General features: G+C 46.0%; 1 protein-coding gene across 7 annotated transcripts in view; it reads right to left on the reverse strand.

Annotated features, from left to right (window-relative positions):
- LOC112221796 (pleckstrin homology domain-containing family G member 5) overlaps positions 1–25,589 on the reverse strand; it is a 67,957-nt gene that overhangs the window by 27,047 nt on the left and 15,321 nt on the right. For 5 of the 7 annotated variants that reach the window (XM_042303742.1, XM_042303741.1, XM_042303739.1 and 2 more), the window contains exon 2: positions 18,540–18,616. In XM_042303742.1, coding sequence (XP_042159676.1) covers positions 18,540–18,616 — 77 coding nt within the window. Of the gene's footprint in view, positions 1–7,458; positions 7,622–8,344; positions 8,638–18,539; positions 18,617–25,589 lie in introns of those variants that run through there. The other 2 variants (XM_042303743.1, XM_042303744.1) reach the window with 2 other exon arrangements.

A 25,589-nucleotide genomic window follows, 5' to 3' on the forward strand; every position in this document is an offset into this window, starting at 1 on the left:
TCCAGGCCAATAAGCACCCAGGCATTCAGCTACAAAATCCACCACCTCTCCAGTACGCTAACTGAGTCCTTTCCTTTCTCTCCCCCCCGGAAACAGCCACAAGCTGCCTAATTAATCCATACTTCTCAATGTCTAGCCAGGTTAAGTACCAGTAAGTATTTTGAGGAACTGGTTGGGGGCCGGGGGGAGGAGTAGCTGTGAGGTTAAGACCGGCCAAGCCAAGGAAGGAGTCCCAGTATAGAGATAAACGTGAAGGAGGAGAAAAATAATAATAATACGCAAGCAGATTTAAGAAGTCCAAAGCCCCCTAATCTCAGTGGACTGGGCTGATCTTGCTCTGGCAGAGCCATCTGACACTCCGTCGACAGGCAGGCAGTTGAGATTAGACCAGGGGCCCCTCCCTCATTTCCAAGACAGCCAGGCAGGGTCCTCTGACGCTCCTCCTTTCTATTCCCCAGGACCTCTAGTCTACACCCTAACCCAGACACATATCTAGGGTTAACAGCTTGCTCTCTAGAGAGAGACCGAGTGAGTGTGAGTGTGAGAGAGACCGAGAGAGAGAGAGAGAGACCGAGAGAGACAGAAAGAGAGAGAGACAGAAAGAGAGAGAGACAGTGAGAGAGAGACCGAGAGAGAGAGAGAGAGACCGAGAGAGACAGAAAGAGAGAGAGACAGAAAGAGAGAGAGACAGTGAGAGAAAGACCGAGAGAGAGAGACCGAGACAGAGAGACCAAGAGAGAGAGAGACAGAGAGAGAGAGACCGAGAGAGAGAGAGACCGAGAGAGAAGAGAGACCGAGAGAGAGACCGAGACGAGAGAGAGAGACAGAGACCGAGAGAGAGACAGAGACCGAGAGAGAGAGACAGAGAGAGAGAGAGAGAGAGACCGAGAGAGAGAGAGAGAGACCGAGAGAGAGAGAGAGACCGAGAGAGAGAGACCGAGAGAGAGAGACCGAGAGAGAGAGACAGAGAGACCGAGAGACCGAGAGAGAGACAGAGACCGAGAGAGAGAGACAGAGACCGAGAGAGAGAGACAGAGACAGAGACCGAGAGAGAGACAGAGACCGAGAGAGACAGAGACCGAGAGAGAGAGAGACAGAGACCGAGAGAGAGAGAGACAGAGACCGAGAGAGAGAGACCGAGAGAGAGAGACCGAGAGAGAGAGAGAGAGACAGAGAGAGAGACAGAGAGACCGAGAGAGAGAGAGACAGAGAGACCGAGAGAGAGAGACCGAGAGAGAGAGACAGAGAGAGAGAGACAGAGAGAGAGAGACAGAGAGACCCTTGTTTACTGTAATAGGCACATGAAACGCTCCCCTCCAAAAGCACAATTAAGTTTAGTGTGCTTTGAAGTTTTTAGATGAAGCATGTCTCTAGTTGTTGGATGGGAGATTCAAATGCAACTTAATAGAAAAGGCCTTTCTCCATTCATTCCAAAACATTGGTATGATGGTATATTGCTAGTTATATTAATCCATAGTTGGAATGTTTCGTTCTGTTCTCTCTCGCTGTTAAATGAAACACAAAACATCGTGCTATGTAACAACATGAGCATGTCAGGAAATCTCAAGTGTACTGCTTTCAATTTGTTTTCCTGGAAATAACAATAAACCTTTCCCCTCAGAAGTCATTTCACACACAGCCCCCTGTATCCCAACAGCTCTCCCTCAACAACCACATAACAGACGTGACACGGTGTTAATGAAATGTGGAGACAGCCGTGTGTGTGTGTGTGTGTTCAGACGGGTGAAACAGGAGCAAAACGGATGCCATATTTAGACAGCGGCGGGCTCAGCAAGGTGACCAACAACTCACGCACGGGCCGGGTGTCCAGGCAGCTGCATTCCTGTCGGGACTGAAGCTGCTGAACGTATCTGCTGCCTGGGCGACCCAACACACATAAACGTGTCACCTCTCGGATGAGGAAAACTCTCCTATGACTCTTCTCTCCGGGACAAAAAGCCACACATTCAGTCCCAAAACCTGTCAGTTTTGTTATAAAGAATTGGGGGCTTTAGCTTTGTCACTGAAACGTTGAATTATTCAAGTTACCATTTCATCTTAGCGATTGATACTGGGTTGTGATAGTATTTCCCAACTATAGGTCACCTGAGAGTGAAGATGAGAGCACAGCACACTTGGTGGTGACTGGTACTAATGGGCCAATTACAGAGTGCACTGTGACTTTGAAGGAGGATGATGGTCAAATGACAGCTGGCTGGGGATCGGGAGCATGCGCGTGCGCGTGTGTGTGTGTGTGTGTGTGTCCAGACGCGTGTTATCAAGTCAACGGGATTAGCGGCGGGTTTTGGAGGAGGAACAATGATTGTGGCCCGAGCGACACACACAAAATGGTCGGCGTTATAAGGTTTGATCCCCCTCGTCATTAGGAAAATACTGATAAAATGCAAAGCCGCCAACAGCACTGCATCAATCACAACAGTCTCTCTCCCAGCCTCCCCTCCCCCCGGACTGACTGGCTTTAATCTGAACAGCCTGTCTTGCCAGAGCACACCTAATCCCAACTTCTATGTGTGTGTGTGTGTGTGTGTGTTTACACATTTCCTGCAATAAGGTTGATGATAGTTCCAGTGAACGTTGCAACGAGTGCCTGTACAATGTCATAGTGTGTAAGTGAAAGGTGGAATAGCACTCACTGGAGCAAAGTTGTCAGGATGGGATATTGGTGGAAGGAGACTGATTATTGAGAGACAATGTGAAAGAGAAAATAGGGCCCTTGTTGTGTTTAGTTTACTGCTCCACACACACACAAACACACACGTTGGTGCCCACACCCAAAGCTAATTAAATTCCCTTCCCATCTTTCCATTGGGTCATCCACATACAGTCAGTCTCCAGCAGCCATCACACAGACACACACACGCAGCCTAAATCAACACACCACTGAACAGCTATGACGAACGTTCAGTCAAGACAGATGATTGTGTTTAGCTGGGTCGAGCACAGCCCAAACAGTCATGATGACATTTGGATATGGCTACAGTCCTCTAATAAAGCCTTCCTTTCAGTAATTTACTGTGTGCCTTGTTACACTGCAGTCAGTTGATAGTGTGCTGTAGAGTGTTTCAGGGAACTATTCCACAATAACATCACTCCACCCCCACACTAAAACATCACTTCAGGGCCAGGCACTAACGTGTTAGACATCTTTGATTTGGCAACTTGAAGCAGAGTTCACCCTTTAGCGTTAGTTACCTGAAAGCAGATATGCCTTCTCATCATCAGTCATTTAAATACGTAAGACGTACTGAATCACACACACACACACACAGACACACCCTCCCCCGGCTTGGACCGTAAATGAGGCTCGACTGGTGTCTACCGACCTTGGATGACACGTTATCACAACACACGCAAAAGTGACACACAAATGATTGGTTTGACTCAGTCGTGTACAGTCTTGTACAAATAGTAAGACTGTGTGCACTCACACACCCTCAAACGAGACAGGCGGTAGAGACTTCAGACTCCCTCATACACTGGTGTCAGACTCACTCCCGTCTAACTAATCAAATACATTGAACAAAAATATAAAACACAACATGTAAAGTGATGGTCCCATGTTTTATGAGAGGAAATAAAAATACAAAACCCTAGAAATGTTCTATATGCACAAAAAGTTCATATCTCTCAAATGTTGTGCACAAACTTGTTTACATCCCCGTTAGTGAGCATTTCTCCTTAGCCAGGATAATCCATCCACCTGACAGGTGTGGCATATCAAGAAGCTGATTAACAGCATGATCATTACACAGGTGCACCTTGTGCTGGGGACAATAAAATGCTCCCCATTGGGTGGACCTATGCCCTCCAAGGCCCATCCATGGCTGCAGCTCTGCCCAGTTTTGTGAAATCCATAGATTAGGGCCTAATGAATTGATTTTAATTTTGTATTTAACTTATTTACAATGATGGCCTACCCCGGCCAAACCTGGACGACGCTGGGCCAATTGTGCGCCGCCCTATGGGACTCCCAATCACATCCGGATGTGATACAGCCTGGATTCGTGACGCCAGTGATGCCTCTTGCACTCCTGCACTGAGATGCAGTGCCTTAGACCGCTGCGCCACTCGGGAGCCCAATTTGATTTCCTTATATGAACTTTAACTCGGTAAAGCCACAGCAGATGTCCCAGAACTGAAAAGCTTCTCCGCTCTCTAACCCTTCCCAGTCCTTCCTATCCTGGTCTGGTCTGTTCTGGGACTCTGTGTTCAGACTCTGACTCCGTCGGCATGCCTTACAACTTATCAATGAGCTGCGTGGGAGAGACTCTCTCCACACCACTTAAAAGAAAATATACAGCTTCAGCCTGGGTGGCCAGCACTCACCGTAATCCTACAGCTGTACTACTGGGACATCGTATCAATCATGGTTTTAATTCAGAATGATGGATTGGTACGCAAATGCTAAACACTAAAATACCCAGGGAGTCTGCGTTACATCAAAAAGACAGTTAAATCACTTCTTCTTAGGCCTGCCAACTAGGCCATCATTACTTTTAGTTACCATTTTCTGAGAACACATTTTCATGCCCCTCTTGGGAGTTGAGCACGCGACTGGGGGGGGCCCCCCTCGGTTCACTGTAGAGGTCAGTGTCCTAAACATCACACGCTGTAGCCTCAGTGTATCCAGTGATGTAGCGGAGGATAAAACGCAGGTATACGCCGCACACACACCTATTTTTCAGTGGGTGTTGCGTATACTCACTTCTTAATCGCCAGAGTACGTGTCATAATAGTGTAGTGGAGGTATACACCGTATCAATTAATAAAGGCAGATCAGAATGTTAAGCTTTAAAAAAATGACGATAGACGATTTTTTTCTTCACATTTTCAGTGCAGCAACGTGCACACGGCAGTGGGCCTAGAACAGCGCAAATGTTACTAAATGCAATTTGTGGAAAAACCCCACTAAATCCCACGCATATGTGAGCAGTCTCGTGGAAATATTAATGAGAAATTAAGAGGGGAGATCTAAGGACTATCATGGGTTGCTAATATGACAAGGATCACGCTTTTGGCTGGAAGACAATGAAAGAAAGTCCTTTGTAAAATAATTGCCTCCACGTTTCTATGGTGGGACTTTGGCTATAGGCTACTTTGAAGCAAGGTAGGACACGCCTCATATATATGAAGTAAAAAGTCTAGGTTTCAAACAGTTAAGGAACAGAAAAGAATATATAGTGATGCTAATTATAGGCCTTCTGGTAGATGGAAAGGCTTTCTCAAATACTTCAACAAAATGTTAACTAGCTACAAAGTAGCCCATGCCTACCTGTCAGAATGATGTCATGATCACTTGCATCAATCCATTGGCCATTTGTTTTGAAAACTCCATCTCATGTGCTACAGAAACACCACTAATCAAAACAGTGCTAGGTGCCTGGCACTTAAATTAAAGGGTAAGTACACTTAAAAAAAAGTCTGATTTGTTTAAATACCTAAAAAAAAAAGTGGTCTCCTGATGTGGTTTAAGCATTTTAGATCATTCGGAGTGCATGTCATTAAAACGGGAAATTTTGGGGCCAAATCAGAGTAAACCCACTTCTCCAGGCACCACTACACCACTGACTGTACCCTTTTAGTTCTGGCTGCTACTGGTAGGCTGGGTAGAAACAGAGAGGTGAAGGGGGGTAGAGGGATAAATGAGATCAAAGGGATAGATCAGAGACCCGGGTCAGGACTGGGCCAGATCTGACCATTTCTTTTTCAATAAATAAACTTGGGTGAGTCTGTGAGAAGAGGCAGGGGAGAACAGTGCCTCCGCGCTCTCTCTTTCTTCTCCCGCCATCGGTCCGGTCCTCTAGCTGGGCTCTGAGAGAGTGCCAGGACCAGGCCGCAGGAGGTCTTACACAACGCTAGCCTGGCGTGTCTCTTTACTATTAACCCCCGCCCCTCCCCCTCCCTTTACTGTGGAAGGGTTTGCTTTTCTTCAAACACATATGGAACTCTTCAAAACAGAGGCACTTGTTGTATCGGAGCGTTCAAAGCTAGGGCAGAGTGAGCGTGCATGTGTTTCTGGGACGCATGGGATGATTCATGTATAAAGGCTTGTACTGTAGGGAGACTTGTTTTCGATCTGTAATGAGGAGATGATTGGCAGAGTGAAACATCCAAGCCCACACCTGAGGCTGAGTGACTGGTGTCTGGTTGACAGGATACATTTTTTTTTTGTATTTGTTGCCAAGGCAGCAGCTACTGTTCCTGGGGTCCAAACAGGATTAAAACAACCACATCTCTACAAAACGTCACAGCCTACATCATAAACAAAAACATTACATCACTTCTCCATCACTACAAATCTACAATATTACAAGGTGTGCGTGCGCACGTCTCTTCACAGGCCCCGTTGTGCCGTGAGGTGTTAGATCTTTAAAAAATATTTTAAAATGTTGCAGATTTTACTTCGCTTGTGGTACTTGATGTATATACAGTATATATGATAAAGGATTATGATGTCATTCAGGCCAATGCCACAGGTATTAGTGAAGTAGATTAGGTCATTTCTCTAGTGTTGTACTAAAATGCCTGCAGCTTTTCTGTTTAAATTCAGTCAAATAATGTTGATGTACAACCGGATGCATTTTTCCCAGGCTGGGTTGAACACTCCCAACCAAACAGGCCTGACATCTGATCCCATCAGTGGGAAAGTCATTAGTCAAACTAAACTGTGTGACTTGTCATCTGATGAAATGTATTTTAAAAAGGAGTTGTCAGGCAGACTGGGGGGGGGGAAAACCACATGGAGTGTGGTAATGATGACAAACCTATGACACATCTCCTACTGTAAGTCTTAGGAGAGGACTGACTTTTCCAGATGTACACACCGTAGAGAGTACGCTAGGGAAACAGGTCCGGACTAGAGAGAGGGAACCTGACATCAGTTCAGAATATAGCAGTCTCCAACACAAACCACATGATTACGCAGTGGCAAAAAAAACTATAGAAAATAAAAAAAACAGCTCATCGTCAATAGTCAACGGTCCATTTGATTAGCTGTGTTTGGTCAGTGGATGTACAGTAGAGTTTGGGAATTGTCTGTTCTAGGACAGAGATAAACTGAAGGACATCCATCTCACAGAACTTTACAGGAAATAGCCGCTCTTTTTTACAAAGGAAACATTCCACCAAAAGTGTGTTTCAACATGTAGCATGATTTCACACCCACACCTTGAGAAATAGGCTCGTACTTCAACGAGGAAGAGACTCAGACCACCCTGAAGCCAAGCCTTTTGTCCTATATCCATATGACATACCATATATACGCAGAAGCATTCCAAAAAAAACCTTTTTAAACAATCAGAAAACTGCAGATTTGCTGTTGGCCTCGTCAGACACTGAACTGTCAACGAAGGCAAAACGAGAGACAACTTTTTCCTGACACACAAACATCGAGAGTTATTTGGGGTGACCACATGAGAAATCTGAAGACCCACTCACCGGCAGCTGGTCTGTCTCCGCTCTAACGCAGTCAAGTGCACTGAGACGGAGCGAGTGTTTTCTCAGGCTGCAACTGCTGGACTGTGATGCAACCAGGCTTCCTATCCATAGCTTCAGGGAAGGAAAAGAGACCGATAGGCAGGAAGGCGATGTGCACGACCCCCCCCAAAAAAGAGGAAGTGCGTGAAAAAGAAAATAAATTTTGGGAACTGCTGGAAACTCCTAGAGACAAATTGCTGATTTGGACACAGGCAGTTCCAATTTCGACTTGGAAATGAATAGTTGGTAAGCCACTTTAAATTTGGTATGAAGCTAATGGAGGGGGCACTGGCTGGGCTGGCGTGTGCTGTTGAGGATCTTGGGTTGTTGATATAAGAAGCAGATGTAGAATATGCTGACGTCTGACAAAAAAAAAGAGACTTAAAAAGGCCCCCCAAACGTTGCAATTGATGTCTGTGTGTACGCCATCATCACTAGCAGGCAGGAACAGTGTAGAGATAGGGAGAACATGGGGGCTGACTGAAAAGGCTCCAGGAAGTTTGTAGGTGGCCTATGCGCCCCGAGGAACAAAAGGGTTTAAAAGTCAAGACATAAAGAGAGGGTGCATTGCACTAGCATTCTCACTGAGGAACAACATATCACTCAGCTTCACTCTGGCTGTGGATCTACTCAGTTCAGGTATGATATCCCTTTGCCAGACCATTCTCCCACCTGTCCCTATAGATTACACCTAGCTGTGAACCAAAATGTAAGATCAACCCTAAAATCACACAACCCTAGGCAGACAATAACACACACATGCTGGGTTCCTTTCACCGAACCTCCGTACTAAACGCACGCAGCAGGAGAGGTTGTGAGAGGGGTAAGGATGTTCTCGATCACTCACCTCCAGTTTGGAAGAAAAAAAACAGCTGGGAAAAAGGGTTCCCCCGAAAATAATCTCTCGGTTTCGATGGGTAAGTGACAAAATACTTCCAAGGTCACAACTGTCGGTAGCTCGGTGGCAGGCAGACCAGAAGTTAAAATCCCACCCTCGATGGAAGCTTCTCTCTAATCTCGTTCATCCGTCAGTAAGGGAGCGTGAGAGAAAGTGTTTTAAAGTCCCTCGAGCTCTATGAGCAGGAAGAGCTCCAAGGTAGTAGAACACCACAGGACAACCTGACAGACGAGACTAGATTGAGCATGAACATGTGAGCTGCCTCGGTGTTTGCGATACCCCGCCCCCAACTACACCATCAACCTCTCCCTCCACTCAAAGACCTACCAGCATACACACATCCTGGACTGACTCACTGACTTGTATAGAAACCAGTCCTTATTCTAAACATCTCATGTTCTCCCCCCCGTCTTCACAGAAATTGAATGACTAAAACTGGATTTACCCACAATTTCTATGCTTCTCCCTACTCATGTGTATCTTGCTCCGTATTCACCTCTCCCTCCCATTTGTCCCTGTGTTTGACCCCTGACCCCTCAGTGGCACAAGGTCAGAGAGTAGCACGCAGGACGGTGTATTTGTGCTTTAAAAAGAGCTGACAGGAAAAAGAGGCGGCGTTTTAGTGGTTCTTTCCTACATAGTAAAATAAGTTGTCAATGGGAGGGAACAGTGTAAGAAGCAGTGCTAGAGAACTGCACTTGCTTACGTCTTTCAATATCAGATTAAAATAAGTCACTTGCGTATATGATTTCAATCTTGATGACATGATATTGGAATATTCTAATCCTATGGGCACGGAAGTTAACCTCAATATTGTTGAAACTTCTGGTGGCTGAAATATCAAAATGACTGCCTCCCTCATGACCCCATGTCTTCGCACAGTCTACTGTGCTAACCTGTCCACAAACATGGGCCAGTACACTGCTCTCTGTTCTTTTGTCATTCAACCTAAGCCTAGAGGAGTCTACAATTAACCAACTCTGAAAAACGATTCAGGGGTCCCATGGCTGCAGGGAGGCTGGAGAGACTTCCTGGAGGCACAGCCTGGGGAGGGGAGAGGTCAGTTCTGTTCAGGATGGGAAGCCCAAACTAATCTCTCCTCTTCAAAACAAGTCAACATACGCGTCCCCCTGCCCAACCCACCACCCGCCGTTGCCAACCTCAATTACAGCAGTCTGTGTTTAAAAGATGGGGCGGCAGCCACGCAATTACCCTGAAGGATTAGTCTGTGGTGGCAGTGTCATTGTTGGGGAGGAGAAGGGGAATGTATTCTGTGTAAAGAGGTGACCCTCCCTTGATGCCGGACCTTGGCATTAATCCCTCCCGGACCGATAAGTCCAGATATTCTTTCACAAGGTGTGTTCAGGAGACAAAGGGGTAAAACGGAGAGGAAGATAAGTGTGTAGAGCGTAAAGAGCGGGCGAGAAGGGTAATAAAAAAAAAGGATACATGTAGCCTAATTATTTCACCATAAATTCTGTTGGAAGTTCCAGGGACTGGAGTCTGGTTTGGGAGTTCATGCGACTGATTTACAAAAAAAAGTTGCCTACTATTACTCGTCGTATCCGCGATAATAACATGTTTTGGATTTTGGGGAGATTTTCTCGAGAACACGGGTCCTTTTTCCTAATTGAAGGCTCAGACAAGACCGTCATTCTTAAACCGTTAATTAGCTTCAACCATCCTGCTGACTCCCTCCCTCAGAAATTAGCCCTAACCAGTAATTACACATGAAGGCTTTAGTTTGGTTTGCTATGAAGAAGAGCAGAGCTTCACGTGTGAGGAGGGATTTGAATGTTATGTCGTTTCAACCCACCATCTACGCCACGGTGAGCCTCGTTATAAAAGACTTTGAAAAACCAGCCAGTTACATTGGTCGTCCCTGACTCCCTGTCGTCCCAAGGCCATTTCCATTGGAGTGTCGGTTGGTCGTTGGGGTTGCCCAGTCAGATGCCCTCTTCCTGTTATTCCACTGCCTGCTTCCAGTTAAAAGTGGCTCACATGGCTTGGGGTTGGCGTCACCATCTCATGGGTACCTCCTCCTGGCTTTGAATACCTTCCTGAGAAGGAACGGCTCACGTCTCACACACACACACACACACACACACACACACACACACACTGTTGGCCGCGTGTCAAATCCTTAGGCCTAATTTCCATACGTACAGGGGTATCCCCCTTTCTTTTCCGCATTTCAATGACGTGTGACATTGTTTTGCTGTGAAATTGGTCGTGTTTTTTTGATGCAAGCCTACTACCCAGCAAGGTAAGTATCTCCACGGAGAGCACTATTTAATCTGATGACTGCCTTCATTTGCATCATTCGTTGTCTCGCCAATCACGATTGAAAAATGAATGACCCAAGACTGATGGGGTCACTACTAAACTTATTTCAAGGAAACCCAAGTAAAAAACACAACGGCGATCAAATCTGCCACTGTCGTTGAGAACGATTTACCATCGGAATACCGCCTAAGCAATTTGCGTACGTGAGAACTTCGGAAACAACCCCTTGTTTTAACGTCAAGAGAATGGTAGAAAAATACAGTATGGGAAGAAAGAGGTCGATTGGCTAATAGACGATGATGGCGGTGCGTTGGGAGTTCTGTGGAGTCAAAAAGCTTGTTGTAGCTTGCATGAGGCCAACTGTGACTCTAAGTATAGGTCTGTACGTCACCCATGGCTTCCTGCTTGGCTATAGCCACCAGCAGAGACTGTGTCTTTACCCAATCCCCCTCTGTGTGTGTGTGTGTGTGTGTGTGTGCCTGTAGACGTCACGTACGATTACCGGAAGTGGAATATTACATAGTCATACTACCTGAAGTAGAACATCCACTGGAATGGAAAATTTGATCGTTAACGTATTTCAAAATGTGCTCTGTGTGTCATTGAGATTACACAGTAGAGGCCTGTGCTTTATGGGGTGAAATCACTTTCCAGATCGCAAATGCTTTCATGTCCTCGGCCAATTCAACCACGCGATCGCAGAAGTGAGATGTAGCCTATGCCGTAGAAATACTTCAATTCTGTTGCTCTATAAAAAGGTACGTTTCCATAAATCATGTCCAGAGAAAAAAAAGAAAATGCTTGAAATGAATATAAAACACTATCATAAGCATTATTGGTTTCTGTGTGAAGAAGGAGTTCCAGTCTTTAACAGGCATATCAAAAAACACTGCTCTTAACTTCCACTATGTACTTCACATTGAAAACCCATTAGCCTACTTTTCCCTGAGCAATCCCAATGCCCAAATCCTGCTTAGTAGTCTAACATCACAGTACCACCACAGCAGAAATCCCACCCAATGCCAGCCGGAGTGGTTCTAGCTCCGTCTCAAATGGCACCCTATTCCCTATGTGTAGTGCGCCACTTTGGAACAGACTCCTATGGGCCCTAGTCAAACGTAGCACTACATTAGGGAATAGGTTGCCATTAGTGACAAAAGCATTTGACTTCTCATACAGGGAAAACTTTCCTTACACAGAAAATTAGGTAATCCTTCCTTCCTTTTCCTGCTAAGAAACCCCAATCGGAGACTCTGTGCTCTCTTAATTCTCCTTACGACTCATAACGGGTCTACTTAAGCTATATTTATTTTGGTGCTTGTTATATAAAAGGCCATACAAGTTGTGAGGAATATTTGGATGACAATCAAGCATGAGTTATGTACATATTTTCCTGCTTCAAGCAATATTAAATCACTTACTGGATGGTAGAAGTATGTGTCTTCACAAATCAACAGCCAAAGACAACCAGGACACAGGGCTCTGAGCACGTAGAATATGGGTCTACTTTCAATGCAAATTAAAAGGTATATCCATATACACTTGCACGCGCGCACGCACGCACACACACGCACACACACACAAAAACACACACGCAAACACACACACACACTCTCTCTCCCACGAGCGCGCACACAGAGAGACAGCGAGATCATTTTACCTCGAATTATTGACAGTACATCTATAAATCGTGCTCCAGTGTTGGCCGCCCTCATGCCTAAGACCTTTTCAAAACAGACTGTTCCTCATTAGACCAGGACAAAAAGAGGGGGGGAAAAGGGAGAAAGAGCCGTATGAAAATTAAAAGGATGTGCACAGCTGCTTTAAATAGTCCTCTGATCTGTCCGTGCCAAGAGGCAGCTAGAGCCAGACTCATGCCGGAGGAGAGCCAAGCAGGGAAGGGAAGCATCATTAGGTAACTCGGTAAGGAATTAAGGCTTACCACTGTGCCTCAATACCTGGGTTTCAGTCACCCTATAGATGATTGTTGAATAGCTGACGGCGTGACGTTGTGTGTTGTTTTTGCATTTGTTCAGGCAATTATTTCACCACGCTGGAAGTTCAAGGGACTGTTTCGTTCGTGACTCGCTTTAAAAAGGGTGGATAATATTACTTCCAAATAGTGTCACTGCTTCCAAAAAACAATAACATCAGAGAGATATTAGTCATCAAATGAATATATAAAGGGGCAGGAATAAAAAGGTCAAAACCATCCAAGTGAAACTAATGAAACCAAAAGAGAGAAATAGAAGTCAGTCAGCTGGTTGAAACCTCTCCCCTTCCATCCATCCACCCTTCCATTCCGTCACCTTCCCTGCAGCTGTTTGTACTAGGAGGGGCGCGTTGCTGTGAGAGCCCACACCTTTCGGGGCCTGTCTGGTCCTGTCCCGTTCCCGTAGAGACAGGGGGGGGGGTGTAATTAACTATATATGTGGGAGACCTGTTACAGAGCGAGCTCAGACTGGCCTCTTCTCCTTCCTGTGCCAAGAATGCTGCCGCTAAATCAGTCAGGTGCACAAGTAGGGGTATTCTTGTGCCCAAACACCTGCCCCTTTGCCATCCCACCCAGGTCCCTTTTGGGTGGTATAATTTGTTTTCTTTTTTTTTTTGTAAACAGTTTTTGTTGTTGTTGTTCTGAGCCCACTGCCCCCAAGTCGTCGTGACTTCGTCAAGTTCGACACCCCCCACCCCGACCGCTGATCTGCCCTATACGGAGCTCATGTGCGACGCTTGTGCCTTTCTCCCAGTCTGTCCTGTATGGAGTTTGGCACACCCGCCCGGGATCCAAAAATGCATGGCTTCACCGGTCGAGTGTGTAGCCATCTACCTAGTTTAAATGTCAACAGAGCTGCCACAGTAGAGTAACACTTGGTTAGCATCATCGTTAACATTCAGTCTGGTTGGCTGATCACCAGTTCCTTTTAGAACCATAGCCACGGGAAGGGTCCTGGAGGGGATGCAGCACCCCTGACAAATGTAAATACATTTGCCAAATAAATATAAATTACTGCGGTCTGTTCAGAAATACATGAAATAATTCAGAATAGCCTTCTACACCACAACTAGGCCTATAATTTAGCCACAAAAGACCAATAGCTGCAGATTGTGTGTAGCCCAATAACAAGGCATAAGCCTGAAGTCGGGAACAAGCAGCACATCTGAAGGTGAACAGCATGCAGCTAAGAGAGGCCTTTCATAATATTTCAAATCCAATCGCGGGAAAACAGGTTGGAATCTATCTGCTGTAAGCTACCAAAATATTTGATCAACTTCCAAATATGCCTATTGGGCGAACATTGTTTTACAGAGTAAGGTATTGTAATGACCTGACTAGATCACAAAAGGAACAATTGTCCAGATTGAGAATTGAGTTTACGAATTGACGGTTTATTAACCCAACTTCTCACAGGCTACCGTTTGGCCGTAGCCCACGCCAAATAAATGAAGGATACCCTATAAAAACAACCGTGACCTTCTCTTGTCAAGGCCAGACGTAAGAGAGAGAACAATGGCTAAACCTGGCCTTAACTTCCAGTGCTCCATCCCCCTGCCCATCCCCCTTCCACGCCACTCCGCCAACCGCCAGGATGCCCGGCATCAGAACATTCCAGGCATTCCCGTGATTGGCAGAGAGCAGGTTGATTGGCATGGCGGACCCCGCGAACACTGGGTACTGGTACGTACAACAAACAACTAACAGCATAACACATAACGCACAGCTGTCTGTGCGGGTCGCTACAGTGTGTTTTTGGCACAAACACGTCGGCCATTGCTGGCGAGTGAGCTGCGCATCATTGCGTGAGTCAGTGAAACCGGAAAGGGGGAGGCTATACGGACACTCCACATGTCCAAATTGATGACATATGTCTCGCAGCAAGAGTCAAGTGAAGATAAACGGATTCGGTTCAGTCAGTGATCCTGATGAACCCTTCCCAGCTAGCTAGTTTAAGCTTGTGGGCTGTTATTGGCTACACGCAAGCGGGTGTGAAGGACACTGTTCCCGTATTGTAGTGTTGCCGGCTTGCAGCGCAAACTCTCCCCATTTGAGCAGTAGACTATCTCGGATAATGCCATTCAGATGGCTACTACCAATTTTACAAGTTATTTCTTGTGTAGGCTGTTATCCTATTATCCTAAAATAAAATCACATCTCCCGTTGGCAAGCACCTTGATACAACATTCATTGGCACAGGCTTGTCGCTAGGTTAGTTAATTGGCATGTCACGGTGACATCCAGAGGGTGATCGATACTACAAGTTATTTCTCCCTGGCCCATCAAAATAAACATCACTTTCTTTTACAAGTTTTAACTAGCGCCATGCTGCTGTTGTTGGCAGCTATCAGGACAACCGACTGAACCGAATCCATTCGTCTCCACACTGTTGACTGGTCGTGTGTGTCACAGAAAGTTTATGACTCTAGTGACAAAATTAAGGAATTTAGAAGGGAGGGGGGGGAGAATTTTGGCAGGCAAGAAAATGGCCTTGCCGAAATCCTCTCTCCCCCCCTTCTAATTTCCTTAAATGTTGTGGCCAGAGTCAAATACTTTCTGTGACACACACTACTAGTCAACATGAGCTACCAAAATGATTCTGAAGTGTGCCAGGCCTTGCAGTCCCAAGATAGAAGGGGGAGCTTTGGGCAGGCAATACAATGCTGCCCCCCCCCCCAATAAACATTTCAGAACAACTACTAGTCGAATAAGACATGGGGAGAAGAAGAATTTTGGCAAAGAGATGTATTTATAGACTAATACACTTTTCAAAAGCCAAACCGAAAGCTGCAGACAATACTAGTGAAATCTCAACTAGCAAGCAAGTCGCAGCAATGAAGAATTAAGTGTGTGCGTTCACGAGAGAGGGGGGATTCTTGCAGGGGAGATTTTCGGGCACAATAACGGCACAAATTACAAATTAAGCACTGAATAGGTAGTCTAGACTCTAGCTAACCTCCATATACAAAAATATCCACACAAGCCACACATCATGAATTAAAAGATGATCAATATTATCTATATTATTAAGTTATTATTTAAAAGCATTGAAGATGTATCACAATCAGTAGAAACAATCAATCTAGCTAACTAGCAGATTTACAGCCATCATCAACATCAATGATCCGCTGACAGTTTACCCTCTTTTCCTGATGTCAATCATGTCTAACTACCAATCATATCTGTAACTGTCAATCATAACTCATTTTGAGCACCTGCCCCCTGAAAGGTCCATGCACGGCCCTGCTGCTAACCGCCACAGCACGGTCAGGCAGTCAGTCAGTCAGTCCAGTATTAACTCAGAACTGAAGGCCTAGCTATCGGCCTGAACAGTCCCAGACCTACAACAAAGGTTTAAATTAGCTTCATACGACTATGGTACAAACCCTTTGGAAAACACATGAAATTGTTATCTAAGCCTAACCTCAGTACAGGTAGTGTTAAGCAATGTGATGATGACTCTACTCGTAGACAGCTATAGTAGGTAGTGTCAGTACCAGACTTTCATGGGACACCTGGATGTACTCAGTGAATTATTGGACAGGTGAACTTGACTAATGTTACGCCAGGGCGCATGTCTCATGCGGTGGCTGGAACAGACTCACAAATGCCTCTGGGGCGCTGAGTTACCGCAGAATGGAACGGTTATAATACTATGAAGTAGGACCAAAGGAAGAGCTATAAAGACCAAGCACTTTCAAATAAAAATTGAGAAATAACGTGAGGAAAGAGACTGCAGTCCAGTTGACTGACTCTCTCTATCTCCCCTTCTCTCCCTCCCTGTTGCCAAAAGCAGCTCAGTTCAAAGGGTTTGTTCAAACTCCTTAAAATACTCTTAAAATGAAATGTAAAAAGTTGAACGTTTCTGTTCGGAGTCAAATGGCTTCTTTGATGAGTTCATTTAAAACCACATGGGATATAATACAAAGTGTATTTTTAAAAAGCTCTAATCATGTCTAAAACGTTTATGCAATGCAGGCAATCGGAGTGAAACGCAACAAGAGGTAATAAGAAGAGATGGGACTGCTGCATAACTGGCCTGCTTCATTAGCGCCCCCTGCTGACTAAGACCAGACCTGTCACAGACAGGAGACATGGACATTTCCCTGCTGCTCTGTCTGCCAACTGAAGACAACATTAGCACAAGTGAGGGAAAAAGGCTTTGCTGTGCCATCCTCTGAAATATACGAGTTTGTCAACCGACTGGAGAGATGTAGATGACTAAATGGAAATCAGACAGAAAAAGGCAGCAAAGAAGAAGAGTGGGGGAGAGATTTGAGGCTGGGACAGGGCTGTTGCTTGCAGTTGAAAACAAGGCTTCCCTCCCTCCCGTCCATCCCAGTCCAGTCACCAGCGAGCTTCTCAATCCTCCCCTGCTCCTATCCCAGTCCAGTCCCCATAACTAACAGGCCTCGTCTTAATCTCCTTACATAACGTCAGCCCGTGACCTCGGCCAAGGAGACGGGTTGCGTCAGTCGGACAGGCTTTGTCCCAAATGAACTCCCCTCCTCCCACCGGTGCACGGATCAACACACACACGATGTAGACCAGGGATGTCAAACAAATTTTGTCTGTGGGTCGTATTCGGTCTTCGCCAAGGTCCGGAGGGACGCACTGATTAGAAAAAATATACAAAACAATAGTCCTCTATCCATCGCTTTTGGAATTTTCGATGCTCCATGACTATCCAGCTTTGGTTTCGGTGATTCTTAGTAACGTGGAAAAAGTGAAGACACTGTATAATATAGGTCCATTATCATTTCTACACAGTTTTGATATGGTTTTAGTCTTTTCAATGTAGACAGAGGGTTGTTTTCCCCTGGTAGAAAAAAAAAAATGATACAATAAAAAAAGTTTACTCAAACCACCCGGGGGGCCTGAATGGGCCTGCAGGACTTGAGTTTGACACATGATGTAGACACTTCACCCACTGTGTACGTTCACTGGCTCTTGCGCAACTTTTACAAACAAAATCCTAAAAGGCCTGTGGAAGATCCTTGTTGCCTGTTATAACACGAGCAGGGCAGGAGAAAAGCGATGTACAGTAGTAGTGTTTCTATCACCCAGGGAAAGGAGGGGAGGGACGGATCTGCCCAATAACGTGTGAAGCCGAAAAGAGGCTAAGAGACTGAAGCTACTACAGGTTCATCTCTCCTTGTGCCTTAACTTCCTTATACGTTTTTGCAACAGAGAATTGCTAGAACTAGCTTTGTTGTCTATAACTCTCCTTCCCTGTGCTGTGTTGTCTTTATTCCCTAGCTTTGTGCTCTTTTCCATTAATTCTCTCTATTATTTTCCCCTCTTTCACTCCAGTCCATCATTTCCATTTTTTGTTAAAGAAAGAGACCGGTTGCTCTGTCACGGAAACTGAGGGTGAAACACATCTTATCCAGATTGAGAGAAAGGGCTCCTGTGAAGTGGACCATTTGGGGGAGAGCCGAGCGACCAGACAGAGACTGCTTTGGTTCATCTGGCCGTCTGGCTATGGTCCCGTTTTCAGAAAGCAACCGCTTCAAAGGAATAATTCCTTTCACAGTCTAGTGGCCAGACACACTGCCTCACGCCTCGTACCCTTTTAACACCTAACAGAAGACACCTAACTCTCCCTAATCAGGGTGTATGTAGCGGGACCTCACCATAGAGCTTCAATATTCTAGATACCTTTACGAGGGTAAAGGTCTTATGGGGTCAAGCTGGACCTCGTGTAGCATACGAGTTCTGTCCAAATGGACAATCCAAATGAAATAAAGTTACACACTGATCTCTCCTCACTGTGGATTTATTTGATAATGATTTGGGCTCAATGAATCAGGCTCAAAGGGATAATCCCTAACTGACTGGCCCATCCCAGGATGTGAGTCTTACCTTCGAGGCCTGTCGACGGTCAGGGCACTCAGGATGCTGGCACACCACCCAGTCCTCCTCCTGAACAGGCTTCTCGTCTGGAACACACAGCAGAGGAAAGACCATTGAGAAACACACACCTCTGTAGAAGATCACACACACAGACCTAATAAAATGTGTCACCCTCGACCACTGCTACTCTAACTTCCGCGATGCATACAAAGTCCTCCCCCGCCCTCCCTTCGGCAAATCTGACCACGATGCCATCTTGCTCCTTCCGTGTTATAGGCAGAAACTCAAACAGGATGTACCAGTGACGAGAACCATCAAACGCTGGTCCGACCAATCGGAAGCCACGCTTCAAGAATGTTTTGATCACGCGGACTGGAATATGTTCCGGTCAGCCGCCGAGAAAAACATTGACCTAAACGCTGACTCTGTAAGTGCGTTTATAAAGAAGTGCATTGGAGATGTTGTACCCACTGTGACTATTAAAAGGAATCCAGCCACGTCACGGACACCGACGTCATGCTTCCAGACAAACTAAACACCTTCTTTGCCCACTTCGAGGATAATACATTGCCACGGTCGCGGCCTGCTATCAAGGACAGCACCACCCCCTCTCCTTCTCCATGGCTGACGTGAGTCCTTCAGTCAAGGATCATATCAACTCCACCTTACCGGTCACCCTAGATCCACTACAGTTTACATACAGCCCCAATAGGTCCACAGGTTTGCAGACGACACAACAGTAGTGGGCTTGATTACCAACAATGACGAGAAAATCTGCAGGGAGGAGGTGAGGGCACTCGGAGTGTGGTGTCAGAAAAATAACCTCTCACTCAACGTCAACAAAACAAATGAGATGATCGTGGACTTCAGGAAACAGCAGAGGGTGCACCTCCCTATCCACATCAAAGGGACAGCAGTGGAGAAGGTGGAAAGTTAAGTTCCTCTGCATATCACAGACAAACTGAAATGGTCCACTCACGCAGACAGTGTGGTGAACAAGGCGCAACAGTGCCTCTTCAACCACAGGAGGCCTAAAACATTTGGCTTGTCAACCAAAACCCAGACTAACTTTTACAGATGCACAATCGAGAGCATCCTGTCGGGCTGTATCATAGCCTGGTACGGCAACTGCACCACCCTCAACCGCAAGGCTCTCCAGTGGGTGGTGCGGTCTGCACAACGCATCACCGGGGGCAAACTACCTGCCCTCCAGGACACCTACACCACCCGATGTCACAGGAAGTCCAAAAAGATCAATCAAAGACAACAACCACCCGAGCCACTGCCTGTTCACACCGCTACCATCCAGAAGGCGAGGTCAGTACAGGTGCATCAAAGCTGGGACCGAGAGACTGAAAAACAGCTTCTATCTCAAGGCCATCAGACTGTTAAACAGACATCACTAACTCAGAGGCTGCTGCCCACATTGAGACCCAATCACTAGTCACTTTACACAATGCACTCTAAATAATGCCACTTTAATAATGTTTACATATCTTACATTACTCATATCACATGTATATACTGTATTTTATACCATCTACTGCACCTTGCCTATGCCGCTCGGCCATCCATATACTTACATGTACACATTCTCATTCGCCCCTTTAGATGTGTGTATTGGGTAGTTGTCGGGGAATTGTTAGATTACTTGTTAGACATTACTGCACTGTCAGAACTAGAAGTGCAAGCATTTCGAAACTCACATTAACATCTGCTAACCATGTGACCAATAAAATTTGACTTGAAAACATACTGTAAACCCATCAGGCCTGAGAATGCTCTATATATAGGGTGTAAGAGTTCAATTGAAAGACCGAGAAAACGGCATTGTTGCCAAAAGGGTCCAGACATGACAGAGCTGTACTGCAATAACTTTCCAAGAACCTTGGAATAGCAGACCTGTCCACAGTGACGACTGTGTCTCTCCCACTCTTTCTTATACTCCATCTTGAGTATTTAATATGTTAAACAACAGGCTCCAGGATCAATGACGAACATCCTATCTAGCCAACTAGAATCCATGTAAAGACAAAGTGGTGAGTGGCTAGTGCCAGCTAAAAGCGGTTTTGAATAAGAAGCACACAGACTGCAGAAATCTCAATATCAAAACTGATTCCTTCACAAAAACACAGGAGCAACCAGAAACTAAAACATACCCAGTTCTGAGCCCAAAAGTTAACTCTGTTTGTACATGAGCTACAGAGAGAGGACCTCAAAAGTACCTATTAACCTTCTTAAATGAGACAAAACAAGTCTTAAACCCCACTCACGCCAAGAAACAGGTCTGGATCAAGGGCTGCGATACAACTTACTAAAATCCCCCAAAACACACCTGTTGCTCTTCCACTACAGGCATGGCACAAGGCAGGGATAGCAGCAGGGCAGGGGCAATCCCTCCCAGAGTCTGTCCCTCCTGCCTTGCCTGGGAGCAGGCCGAGACGTGCTCTCACTCATCCTGGGCCTCTGCCAACACCACCTCTGTTAATGACTCCTTCTATGTTTACAGGCAGCACACTGCGCAGGGAGAAACACATTTTTATTCAGATTTTTTTCTTCCTTCAGGGGCACTTTTCCTCAAACTACAAGTCTTTATGACACTTGTCTAGTCCTAAAGGCAACAATTTTGCACTGCAGAACTGTTTTCGGCCAGTGCAGAGGAAATGGAAAAGCTCCACTATGAGGTCCGCAGAGGCAACCAGCCACAGAGGTGACCCAAGCTCCAGGTAATGGCCGACCAGGGGTCTGCTTCTTGATCTCTGACTCCTGACCCTGTAGCAACACTCTCTCACCTGTGAAGTTCATGATATTCTGTCTCTCATATAGCTAGCTGCCTCTGTGGACCATACCTTTACTATGGGACCCTTCCTCCCGCCCTCGGTCTACCCCCCCTTTTTTTTTTCTCTCTCTCTCTCACACTCACACTCACACTCACACTCACAGGAATTCCTGAACTCAGCACTGCTGATTAAGCCAAAAACAAACAAACACAAGGCCACATGTGACAGCAGACAATGAGTTGATGCACACCAAAGAGACAGCAGAGCGTTCAGCCTGCACAGCCTTTCCCTTGCTCTCTCTACAGCTTCCCAGTGCCTCAAGTCAGAGGCATAACGCCAATAAACAAGACACAGCATTGAGGGGCAAGCAAGTCACTTTCATACAGTAATAAATATAAAAGGGATGTGTAAGGCCATGATAATGAAAACGGGATATTTTGTACCATGGCCACAACTGGCTGAAGACCCCCGTAGCCCAGTCCAATCCTGTGTGCTGTAATCAACTCTTCCATCATTGTCAAGTCAAAGGCCTACATCATGGTCAAAAGGAATTGGATAAAGCCCTTCGAGTAGACCACCAGGCTACTAACTCTACCTCCCTCCCTCGTTCACCCATAAACCTTACATCACATCACCTCATTCTCCCTCAGACCCGCACAGCCTCACCAGCACAACTCCATGTTTAGGCAGAGCGAGGCAGAGCCAAGAGTACGTTTCGCCGCAAGCCTTGAGCACACTTTTATACGGAATGTTAAGAATGCCTCAGTCCTGCATTCAATTTGCTGAGCTTTGCCGTGGCACATCGGGCGTCTGAGGCTGAGCTATTCTCTGTTTGTTCCGTTTTATTCCCCCCTCTCTCATTTGAAAGGGGATTGAGGGAGGGCGATTGTCTGAGCCGGTTGCACACAGGCCAGGAAGAGGATTATTATGCAATGGCCGCCATCGACCGTCTCCTAGAAGACAAAAGACAGATGGCAGATGGAGAGCTTGCTGCCCTGCCAGGGAACAAGGTGTTTCCTAGGCCTGGGGCTGGCAGAGATGTGTTGCACTCTATTGCGCTGCATGTGTCAGCATAGCTTATTTCAGTGTCAGAGGTGGGCTGGAAGGCACTGGGAAGGAACTCTGCATCTGCGCCAAATTGTCCCAGCAAGAAGCCCCATTACAAAAGAGATTCATTGTTAAGATGTCTTAACACTAAAGAGCATCTGCTATAAAAACAAACACCTTTTCCCGGCGCTACCACTGTGTGATGTAACTGGGGAGGCAAAGATGAGGATGGGAAACGTGATGTAAGGGTAGGCAACAACACATCCGCCACGCTGACCCTCAATACGTGGGCCCCTCAGGAGTGCGTGCTTAGTCCCCTTCGGTACTCCCTGTTCACCCATGACTGTGTGGCCACGCACGACTCCAACACCATCATTAAGTTTTGCGACGACATGACTGTGGTAGGCCTGATCACCGACGATGATGAGACAGCCTATTAGGGAGGAGGTCAGAGACCTGGCAGTGTGGTGCCAGGACAACTACCTCTCCCTCAACATCAGCAAGACAAAGGACCTGACTGTAGCCAACCAGAAAGGGAGGCCTGAGCACGCCTCCATTCACATCAACGGGGCTGCAGTGGAGCGGTTTGAGAGCTTCGAGTTCCTTAGTATCCACATCACTAAGGACCAATCATAATTCAAACACACCAACACAGTTCTGAAGAGGGCATGACAATGACTCTTCCCCCTCAGGGGGCTGAAAAGATTTGGCATGGGCCCTCAGATCCTGAAATAGTTCTACAGCTGCACCATTGAGAGCATCTTGACTGGCTGCATCACCGCTTGGTATGGCAAATGCTTGGCATCTGACCCTAAGGGTAGTGCGTACGGCCCAGTACATCACTGGGGCCAAGCTTCATGCCATCCAGGACCTCTATACTAGGCAGTGTTAGAGGAAGGCCCTAAAAATGGTTAAAGACTCCAGCCACTCAAGTCATAGACTGTTCTCTCTGCTACCACACGGCAAGCGGTACCTGAGCACCAAGTCTGGGACCAAAAGGCTCCTGAACAGCTTCTACCCCCAAGCTATAAGACTGCTGAACAGTTAACAAAATGGCTACCCTTTCTATTTGCATTGACTCTCTTGCACACTCATTGGATTTTACCCACACACATACTGCACTGACACTCCAACACACACAAACACACACACGCATATTAGCACACTTTCACACACACTGCTGCTACTACTCTGTTTATTATATATCCTGATTGCCTAGTCACTTTTACCCCTACCCACATGTACAGGGCTCCCGAGTGGCACAGCAATCTAAGGCACTGCACCTCAGTGCTAGAGGCGTCAATACAGACCCTAGTTCGATTCCAGGCTGTATCACAACCGGCCGTGATTGGGAGTCCCATGGGCGGGGCACAATTGGCCCCAGCGTCGTCCGGGTTTGGCCAGGGTAGGTTGTCATTGTAAATAAGAGTTTGTTCTTAATTGACTTGTCTAGTTAAATAAAAATGTAATAAAACATTACCTCAATTATCCCTGCACCCCTTACCCCTGCACAATGACTCGGTACTGGTACTCCTTGCATATAGTCTCGTTATTGTTATTTTATTGTGTTACCATTTTCTTTTTTAATATTTTAAAAAATATATTAACTCTGCATTGTTGAGAAAGGGTTCGTAGGTAAGCATTTCACCTTCTACACCGGTTGTATTCGGCGCAAGTGACAAATAAAATTAGATTTGATTAATTAGACCGCCACCATTATTGAAACCCTGGCACTCTTGTAGCCTGGTCCAGATTTGTTTGTGGTGTCTTGCCAATTTCATAGAAGTTGGCAAAACCGGACAAACAGATCTGGGACCAGGCAAGTACTCTTGTACACTCGGCAGAAATGGTGGTCTGAGCGGAGTAGCCGGGGCTGCCTGGCTGGGCCTTGTTATTCCAGAACAGCAAACGACGGACCAGCTGTTATTAATGGAGCAGCATATTCAGTGGCAGTCAGTGGGGCCTGAACAAAGTCATCCTGTTGATGTTGTTTTACCCCTGTAGTGGCACACACACACACACACACACACACACACACACACACACACACACAGAGACAAACATCTAAAAACAAGGCCACACAGTGCTTCCTCCACTACCAAAGTCCCCAGCAGAGCACAACAATGAGAAACTATTTAGAACAGAAGAGAGGCAGATAGTAGAGGGTGGATCACTATTTGGATGCAGGAAGAAAAAATGTATTTCACCGATTTGTTTGAGTTTCAGGCTGTGCCTGGATAACAGTATACAACAACGTAGTTGAAAAGGGGAAATACATTTTTAGTTCAATTGAATGTTGAAAGAGACATAACTGAGAAATAAACAAATTACATTTTTTTAAAGTGCCAAAAACACCACAAAACTGAAAGCATAATTCTGTCCAAAGTAAGAGTATTAGTGCACCAGCTTATAATACTCTTATAACCATATTTAAGAGTGTCATGTGGGGATCATTCATTACATAAGCAGAATGTTCGAATGCCTTAATGTCTAACTGAGCAGCACCATACAACACCAGGTCATTTCAGTTGATTATTTAAATGTGATTTGATCCCGTGTCGGGGCAAGTGCTGTGGGATGAAATGGCACAGAGCGAAAGGGTGGAGAGGTATGTTCCTCCGTTATTGGGGCCTGCGTCCTGATTATAGGTTAAAGAATGCTACAGTAGTGTGTACAACATTCAGGGGATAAGGGGAGACGGAAAGGACTGCCCAAGCCACAACCCCACAGTCTTAGAAAACAAAATGGCTACCTAAAATTCTCTTCTTTAAGTGTCCTTCAGCTGACCCTGTAGTAGAACCCTTTTTGGTTCCAGATAGAGACTTTTTTTTGCAATAAATATTTATTAGATTTTTTAAGAGCGCGCAGTCCCCTAGGCAACCCTTACCCCAGCCTAGTTGAGAAATGTTTTCAGTAGCAGTAGAGTTGAGGCTTAATTACAAGGACTGTGGGACCAGGTTGGGATCAAAGACCTGCCGTTCAGTTCTATCTGTGGCAGTCAGACATTCCACTTCTTCTAGAACACAAAGGTCTACTCTGCAGACACCTGAAGCTGCCCAGCGAGTCAGCAGACAGAGCAGAGGCAAACCTCCAAGAAACTGCTGGCCTGGCTGGGTCTGGGAGGATTGGATAAGAGCATTCCTGTAGCCAGCTCTAGCCCAAAGTTATTACATCCCTTTTCCCTTTCACTAATGGCATAGAGGGCAGTGGATGGGGGAAAGCAGAAGCACTG

Source organism: Oncorhynchus tshawytscha, linkage group LG22, assembly GCF_018296145.1.
Source record: "Oncorhynchus tshawytscha isolate Ot180627B linkage group LG22, Otsh_v2.0, whole genome shotgun sequence".
Taxonomy (NCBI): Eukaryota; Metazoa; Chordata; class Actinopteri; order Salmoniformes; family Salmonidae; genus Oncorhynchus; species Oncorhynchus tshawytscha.